We start from the raw sequence: 9409 nt of genomic DNA on the forward strand, positions 1-9409 counted from the left end.
ATCCTTCTGTATCTTTAGCCTATCTTCTGGAGTGTTGGCTATTCCTGCCAGCTTGGTGTCACCTGTAAATTTGATGAGTTCCCCATTTATTCCCTCATCCAAATCATTGATGAAGATGTTGAGGAGTACTTTAAAATGTTTTAAATGAAATCTGTGTGGCTCTGAATCCCTCCTCTCGGTTTAGCGGCCGAAGCTGCTCAAAGACTCAACGTTCCAAGTTTATTTACAGTGAATTTGTCGTCATATTTATTCTACATTAGCACCTTGAAACACAGCGAGAAACATTGACTTTAAAACAAGACGGACGAGTATTTTCACAGCGAACAAGACATTACCACTTTCTAGGCACAGTTCTGCAATATCCCCGTCCTCCCTCGGGTCTAGCCACTTCAAAAGTACCTGACTCTCTGATTCGGCGGAAGAAAGTGAGAATAACCTGGCGGGGTTTAAGAGCACTTTTAAAAACACAATCACCCGGTAGCCAGGAAGGGACTCAGGACACGCACGTCAACCGTCCGAGCACTGATGTGGTCGAAGGAGCTTAGTAAACACCTGGATCGCAGCTTCCAAAATGGTTGGGAAGGTCCGGGTTCAAGTGCCTTTCTGCGCCCGCTCCTCGACGTACAGCTGCATCTAAAAGGAAAGGGTTCAAATCAGGAATTTTGCATTTATCAGGCGTTCCAAGACCGGAGGCTTTTGCAGAGAGGCAGGATTTGAGCCAGATAACAGATTAACAGAGTGGGAAGGGACCTTGGAGGTCCTCTAGTCCAACCCCCACCCACCCAAACAGGAGACCCTATACCATTTCTGACAGATGGCAGTCCAGTCTCTTCTTGAAAGCCTCCAGGGATGAAGCTCCCACAACCTCTGAAGGTAACCTCTGTTCCATGGGTTGATTGTTCTCCCTGCCAGAAAATTTCTCCTTGTTTCAAGGTTGAATCTCTCCTTGATGAGTTTCCATCCATTATTGTCTGGCTTTTAGGTGTTTTGGGGAATAGTTTGACTCCCTCTTCTTTGGGGCAGCCCCTGAGATATTGGAAGACTGCTATCCTGTCTCCCCTGGTCCTTCTCTTCACTAGACTAGCCGTGCCCAGTTCCTGCAACCGTTCTTCATATGTTTCAGCCTCCAGTCTCATAATCATCCTGGTTGCTCCTCTCTGCACTCTTTCTAGAGTCTCAACATCTTTTTTATAGTGCGGTGAACAAAACTCTTATGCCGTATTCTAGGTGTAGTCTTACTATGGCTTTTTAGAATGGTATTAGTACCTCACTTGATCTTAATTGTATCCCTCTGTTAATGCAACTGAGGATTGCATTGGCTTTTTTTGGCTGCCGCTGCGCCCACATGACTCCTATTTAATTGGTTGTCCACTAAGACTCCGGGATCCCTCTCACAGTTACTGCTATTAAGCCTGGTTTCACCCAGTCTGTATGCGTATTTTTCGCTTTTTCTTGCCTAAGTGTAAAACTTTCGTTTTCTCTACACCGAGGAGACACCGAGTGGCACTCTTTCTTTGCAGCCGCGCAAAACACACCAGCCGCTGAGCGGGACAGAAGGGTTCAGTGCACAAAGGAGCTGTCACATCCTGGTTTGGGGTTTGGGATCGGATGAGCTGCGTGAATCCAAACCATTCGGGAGGAGTCAGCAAACAGAGTTATTAAACACCGCTCTGTTGTGCAACAAAGGAATAGCTGGGGGGGAGGGGAGGGGGAGGCGGGGAGGGGAGGTCAGTTTTGCAAGAAAAGGTGGGGGCACACTGTCAAATCCACACACACACACACACCATCTTTCAAACAGCAACCGAGATGAGGGCCCATAACTTCCAAGATGGGCAGAATATAAATTAAATAAAGAAATGCGGTTTTAAAAAAATATCAATGCGCCCTCTAGTGGTCAACTGCAGCTCTGCAGGTCTGGGCTCTCCCAGGGAGCAGGGTCACATGACTTCAGAGAGCCAATTAGGAGGAAAGGAGGAAATTCCAATAGATTTTTCGTAGTTGAATCCAATGGTCAGCTTGTCCTCTTCCAAACTGGCTGGCTGCAGAAGGTGGATCTGCTCACCTTCAAGAGGTCCGAGGTCATAGTCTTCAGGGGGATCAGCCGGGGGTCGTGCATGTGGACGTCCTGCTCGTCAGCCAGAATCCAGGGGAAGTCCTACAGGATGGGAAGCATAACAGCGTCTTCATGCAAGCTATTGGCCAGGTGCCCGTAATGTTGTGGGCTTTCGGCCGCTGGCCCCTCCAGCAGCCAAATCAGAGGAGGAGGCGTAACAGTCAGGGTCAGCGTCAAGGCAAACTAAGAGCTCTGAGAGGGAAGAGGGAATGGAGCTGGCAGAGAAAGACAGAGAGGCGGAGCCTGGGCCGTCCGTCAGCCCTAGGATGGAGAGTCAACAGCCCCCCACCCCGATTTGGCTGATGAGGAAGAGTAAGAACAGTTCGGTCCGGTGCCTGACGTGCAGATGCACAGAAGGCAAAGGAGAGGAGAGCAGTGGAAATCTATGGGCCGGTCCTTGGGACGGAAGAGCTTTGCAGGAGGCAATTAGTTCATTCCTGCATTCTTGCCGCGTCTGAAAGATATCGGCCTGGCCACTCTCCAAGCCTGATAAAGATTGGTAATTGTGAACTATCTCGAAAGACTGTGGGAGAGGAAAGACTTTGCTGGAGAGGAATTCACCGTCAATTAAATAAAAGGGGTTTATCGGGACAAGGACTCGGCTTCGTGCTGCTGGGGAAGCCTCGGTCAGAACAGGGGGATTCCTTACCTTGATCACTTGAATTTTCTCCATGTTGCGCGTGGCAGCTTCGCGGGTGTGCACCAGAATGGTGAAAGTACAGCCTGCAACAAACGAGGTAGAGAAAGAGAGCGATCCAGGTTTTAAATAAAAGAGGCCCGATTCAGAGTTACAACCTGTGATTAAATACAATAGTCCTCAACTTACAACAAATCGTTTAGTGACGGTTCGAAGTTGCAGCAGCACTGAAGCATGAGACTTACGACCGGTTTTCAAAGTTACCACCTTGGATGCATCTCCCTCCCCCCCCCCCGGCATGGGTCACGTGATCAAAATTCACAGGTTTGGCAACGGACTCGTGTTTATGACAGTTGCAGTGTTCTGGGGTCATGGGATCAACATTGACGAAATGACCAAGTCAATGGGGAAGCCAGATAAGTTACTAACTTATCAACTGCAGAGATTCACTTAGCAGCTGTGGCATGAACGGTGGTAAAATGGGGCGAAACTCGCTTAACAACTGTCTCACATAACGACTGAAATCTGTGATCATTCAGCCGAGGACCACCTGCATATTTTGATCCCTGCGAAGTGGAGAGGTGCACAAAGAGAATTCCCACACTATTTTACCACTGTGGTTATAAATATTCCTAAAAAAAACAAAAAACTCTTTTTTCCATTTGCCCCAGAATTGCTTAGAACAGCGATGGCGAACCTTTTTTGGCTCGCGCGCCATAAGTCGGGGGAGCGCAGGGGGGGTCGTTTGCAGGCGTGCCGCACCCATGATGCAATGCGCGACCCCCTCCCAGTGCGCAAGTGCGCACTACAGGCGCGAAACACCCACAACCCCCCCCCCCATTTTTGCATGCTTTTTTCGCCCTCCCCAGGCTCCAGAGGCTTTATAGGAGCCTGGGGAGGGCAGAAACAGTTTGCCCCACTCCTCTCCCCGGAAGCCCTCCGAAGGCTTCAGGGACCTTCAGGAGGCTTCCCTGAAGCCTCCGAAGCAGTCAAAACGACCCTCCGAGCAAACCGGAAGTCACTTCCGGTTTGCTTGGAGGGTCGTTTTAAGTGCTCCGAAGGCTTCCTGGACCTCAAGAGGCTTCCCTGAAGCCTCCGGAGCAGTCAAAATGACCCTCCGAGCAAACAGGAAGTCCGTTCCCGAACTTCCGGTTTGCCCGTAGGGCCCTTTTTTTGCACTCTGGAGGCTTCAGGGAAGCTCATGAAGCCCCCGGAGGGCCTCCGGGGGAATGGGGGAGGGTCTTTTCGCCTTCCCCAGGCTCCTATAAAGCCTCTGGAGCCTGGGGAGGGCGAAAAATGGCTTTAAAAAAGGGTGAACTCAACTGGCCAGCGCCCCGCGTGCCTTGACAAATGGCTCCATAGGTTCGCCATCACTGGCTTAGAAGAAGAAAAATTCATCTGGAAGACAACTATTTGAAACAAACCAAAGTCCCTCATTCAAGATTGGGTATTTTCTTCAGCTGATGGTGAGGCTAAAATGAAGTCCTAACATCAGCCTAAAACCCACATACACCCCACGGCCTGCTGCCGCTAGTAAATTACCGTCTCTGCTGATTGTCCTACCTGGAGGATTGTTACCCAAAACAGCATCGCAGACGCTGATCTTCAAGATAAAAGCCCGCAGAAGCTGCTCCACATGGGTGAGGAGGGAATCGGAGCTAGAGAAGGAAAAAGTAGTTGAAATTTAATATATATATATATATATAATACATATATATTATATTAATATTATGTTTACTTTTAAAATATAAATATGTGGGATACATATATACACATACATATAAAAAGGTAAAGTTTCCCCTCGCACATATGTGCTAGTCGTTCTTGACTCTAGGGGACGGTGCTCATCTCCGTTCCATAGCCAAAGAGCCAGCGCTGTCCGAAGACGTCTCCGTGGTCATGGGGCCGGCATGACTAAACGCCGAAGGCACACGGAACGCTGTGACCTTCCCACCAAAGGTGGTCCCTATTTTTCTACTTGCCTTTTTACGTGCTTTCGAACTGCTAGGTTGGCAGAAGCTGGGACAAGTCACGGGAGCTCACTCCGCTACGCGACGCTAGGGATTCGAACTGCCGAACTGCCGAACTTTCTGATCGACAAGCTCAGTGTCTTAGCCACTGAGCCACTGTGTTCCTTTTATATACATATATATACACATACATTTAACCTCACACTGAATTTATAGCCATATTTATACTTATAAAATAAACATAATAAATATTAATATAGTGTATTTATATAATTATATTAATACTGATATTAATATAAGATAAATATATTAATATAAGATAAAATATATTAATATAAAATAAAATAATGCAATAAATAAATATTTATAACATAAATACATATATATACTATAATATAAACATAACGTTTATATTTATTTATTGCAATATATATATATACAGAGTCATCATTGGTCTGTAAGGATTTCCTTTCAAGATTTAAGACTAGGCCGCAAACTGACTTTGGAAATCCACTTGAGATGGAAATCCACTAGCCTTCCTGAGGGCTAGTCCTAACTTGGGTTAAATATTGTTTTACCATTATATTCTCCCCTTTATGACGCTCCATATTTCTAAGTTTTAATACAACTAATAGTAATAACCGTGGGCCGTGGAGTGATTAAACCAATGTTTCTCAACCTTGAAGATATGTGGACTTCAACTCCCAGAATTCCCCAGCCAGCTGAGGAATTCTGGGAGTCCCAGCTGGGGAATTCTGGGAGTTGAAGTCCATACATCTTCAAGCTGCCAAATTGAGAAACTCTGAGCTAGACTGATGCAGAATCAGTCTGTTCGATCGGGTCCCAAATCTGCCCCTAATCTGTCTCTTAAGACAGGGGTGTCCAAACTTGGGAACTTTAAGACTTGTGGACTTCAACTCCCAGAATTCCCCAGCCAGCTGGCTGGGGAATTCTGGGAGTTGAAGTCCACGAGTCTTAAAGTTCTCAAGTTTGGACACCCCTGTCTTAAGAGGATGATTTTTCCCCCCCATGTGTTTAATTCATTTTATTTGCAAATCAATGCTTTTCTTTTGTTCTTAATATTCAGCAGTTTTGAATATCTGCTTCCCTTCCATTCTGCAGAATAAACCAGAGATGGCGGCTGAGTTTTTGCTAAGGAAAGTACTGATGGATCAAACTCTCCTGCCTTCCAGGATTTTGGGGGTGTGACATGCGACCCAGCAAACCAGCATTTGGGGTTTAGAAACAAGGACCCTCACCTGATAGCCAGCAACGGGGGCTGCATGATCTCAAAGACGAATCTTTCTACCGAATGGTGCTCCTTATCAAGGATGACCACCACCACTTTTTCCACGTCGTTCTGAAAAAGGTTGCGAAAACAAGCAGGGGGGGATATAAATATTCTCTCTCTCTGAAGAAGAACTCTGTGAATTCCAGAGGTCTGCACGCAGGTAGGCCGTACTGAGCAGGTTCCCTTGGCTCGAGTTTTCACACAAGTCGGATTGCTGTGAAATACGAGGAAACTGGTACATCCAAAAAAAATTCGGAAGCAGTAGAACGTAGCTTCCGAGATCTGCGAGTGGGCATCGCACACCGCCCAGTCTACCGTACGAGGACAAATTATGCATTGTAAAGATTGCCTGGAGATGGGAAATGCTTCCAATGTAATCTACTGGATCCCCTGTGTCTACGTAGGTAGGACGGGGAGGAAGCTAACCACCAGATTGCAAGGACACCAGTGAGCGGTCAAATGTGGAGACTCAAACTGATTGGTAGCCTCACGCTGCAATAAACAAGGACATACATTGAATTTCGCAGCTACTAAGATTGTTGGACGAGCAGGCACAAAAACAGCCAGAGAAGTGATTGATCAGTCAACGGGAGTGCTGATTTACCACCGGCTTATCAAGTACTTAGAGGAGGCGAGGGCTGGGCAGCACAAGGAAATAACAACCCACAATTTAATTGCCAGCCAATCAACACTCCAATCAACATCTAAAAAGCCGCACACAACAAGCACCACACACAGAACAGCCCAAAGGACACAGAGAAATTCCCTGAGGACGGGCTCCAGTCCGAAAGCTCAGAAGACTAAGCCTCTGGTTGCAGATTGGATTCTTCTGCACCAGGAAATGTAACAGATCTAACAGGTTAACAGAGTTGGAAGGGGACCTTGGAGGTCATCTAGTCCAACCTCCACCCACCCACCCAAGCAGGACACTATTTCTGACAGATGGCAGCCCAGTCTCTTCTTGAAAGCCTCCAGGGATGAAGCTCCCCCAACTTCCAAAGGCAACTTCTGTTCCATCGGTTGATTGTTCTCACTGTCAGAAAAAATTCTCCTTATTTCCAGGTTGAATCTCTCCTTGTTCAGTTTCCGTCCATTATTCCTTGTCTGGCCTTCGGATGCCTTGGAAAATAGCTTGACCCCCCTCCTCTCTGTGGCAGCCCCTCAAATATTGGAAGACTGCTCTCCTGTCTCCCCTGGTCCTTCTCTTCTCTAGACTAGCCATGCCCAGTTCTCTGGTTCCCTAATGCAGCCCTAAAGTTTTAAGACTCACCTTCTGTAGCAGAGGTTTGATGCAGTGGAGGGTGTCCTGAATATATTGATTGAGTTCGGGGTGGCAAGACATCTGTGGGGGCAAGACATTAGGCTCAGGTGTCGCTAGAAATCCATTTGAGTTATTAACCCACTGTGTTTGTCTCTTTAAAACAATTCTGGTTTTAGTTAATTGGGGGAATGCTCCCTCCATAATTTATCTTGATTTCAGCCCAAGCTGACACTTCAAAATGCTTTAAAAGGTTCACACTGGAAAGCTAAGCTATGCATTTTCATTTTGAGATCAATTATTTTGCACTTCTACTAAACCTCAGTTCTAAATAGTAACACCCTCAACTTGTTGCATATTTCAACACTCAACAGTGAGCTTCAATCCAACATAAAAGTCTCTGCTAAGTTGTGTGTGTGTGTGTGCGTGCGTGCACACACATGCTTTGGATATCTCTATCTATCACACACACACAAACACACACATTGGTGTGTGTGTGTGTGTGTGTGTATATATATATATATACATATATATATATATATATATATATATATATATATATATATATATATATACATACATACATACATACATACATACATACATACATACATACATATATATATATATATATATATATGTTTTCGTAGATTTTCACGGCTGTAGGTATGCTGGTTTTGTTGTATTCGGGTCTTTTCCCGTGTAAGGTTGAGATTGTCTTTGCAACGTTTCGGCAGGATCTCACCTGCCATCTTCAAGCTGTGGGCTTAAAATGTGATCGGAGCTGCCGTCTTTCTGTAAGTCTTGGTGGGAGGGGATGGGGTGCTGGCTTTGTTTCAGTAAGTGGAATGATTGGTTGTGTGGTTGTATCATGATTGGTAGATTGGTGCTGATTGGTGCAGGCTGTGTGTGCATTGTTGTTTTGTATTGTAACGGCTTGGGTGGTGGGTGGTGTTCGTTTGTTGGCTAGGGCTGGTTTCCAGATGTTTGGTAGGCGGGAGGTATCATCACGTTTGTTCATGCTGTGGGGGTGTTTCTCTATTTCGATGGCTTCCATGATTATTCTCTTGTGGAGGTGTTCTGTTTTGGAGATTAGCCTGGCTCCTTCAAAGTTGATTTCATGTCCAGTAGCTTTAAGGTGCTGGAAAAGGGAATAAGTTTTTTCTTTTTTTCTTACTGCGTTTTTGTGTTCTGTGATGCGTGCATTTATTCTCCTGTTTGTTTGTCCTATGTATATTGCTGGGCAGATTTTGCATGGTATTTCGTAGACTCCTTGGTTTTCTAGCTGGATTTTGTCTTTGGGGTTTCTTAAGATGTTGGCTATTTTTTGGTCAGTGGTGAAGGCTGTCCTGATATTGTGCTTGTGGAGAATTTTGCTGATTTTATCTGTGGTGCCTTTGATGTAAGGGAGGAGGGCGATGCCATTGTCCTGTTCTGTATCTTGGTTTTTTGGGGGAATCTCCTTTTGGATTAGGTTGGTGATTGTTTTTCTTTGGAATCCATTGGAGATTAATACATTTGTGAGTTTGTGTAATTCAGTTTTCAGGTGGTCTTTGTCGGCTAGGTGTTTGGTTCTGGAGATGAGGGTCTTGGCTACAGAGTTGATCTGTGCAGGGTGGTGATGGGATTGTGCATTTAAGTAGCGGTTGGTGTGTGTTTTTTTTCTGGTAGATGGTGTGTCCTAGGGAGCCATTGGGTTTTTTTGTAGATTAGGACATCCAGAAAGGGAAGTTGGTTGTTTGCTTCTATTTCCATGGTGAATTGTATTTTGGGGTGTAGGTTGTTGAGATGTGTGAGGAAGTTGTCCAGTTTTTCTTTTCCATGTGGCCAAATCACGAAAGTGTCATCAACATATCTAAGCCAGAGTTTGGGTTTGTGTTCAGATTTGTCTAAGGCGTTGGTTTCAAAATGTTCCATGTATAAGTTTGCAATGACAGGTGAGAGGGGTGATCCCATGGGTGCTCCTTCTGTCTGTTTGTATCTTTGTCCATTATGGATGAAGTATATGTTGGTTAGGCAGTGGTTGGTCAGGTCTAGGATGTGTTTAGGGGGGTTGTGTTTTTTCTGGATGGCTGTCAAGGCTTCTTTTATGGGCACTTGGGTGAAGAGGGATATGACGTCGAAACTCACAAGTAGGTCA

At 45.7% G+C, this 9409-nt stretch overlaps 1 protein-coding gene across 1 annotated transcript in view; it reads right to left on the bottom strand.

Moving 5' to 3' along the window:
* Positions 1 to 229: 229 nt before the first annotated feature.
* The window catches only part of MAD2L2 (mitotic arrest deficient 2 like 2), a 17330-nt gene continuing 8150 nt past the window's right edge, over positions 230 to 9409 (bottom strand). The window contains exons 4-9 of the mRNA XM_081954699.1: positions 7282 to 7353; positions 5980 to 6080; positions 4314 to 4408; positions 2763 to 2836; positions 2063 to 2155; positions 230 to 633 (exon numbers count right to left, since the gene is read on the bottom strand). Of these exons, the coding sequence (XP_081810825.1) occupies positions 592 to 633; positions 2063 to 2155; positions 2763 to 2836; positions 4314 to 4408; positions 5980 to 6080; positions 7282 to 7353 (477 nt within the window). The 3' untranslated portion in view covers positions 230 to 591. The remainder of the gene's footprint in view (positions 634 to 2062; positions 2156 to 2762; positions 2837 to 4313; positions 4409 to 5979; positions 6081 to 7281; positions 7354 to 9409) is intronic.

Source organism: Natrix helvetica (genome assembly GCF_964273705.1).
Source record: "Natrix helvetica genome assembly, chromosome: 5".
Classification (NCBI taxonomy): Eukaryota; Metazoa; Chordata; class Lepidosauria; order Squamata; family Natricidae; genus Natrix; species Natrix helvetica.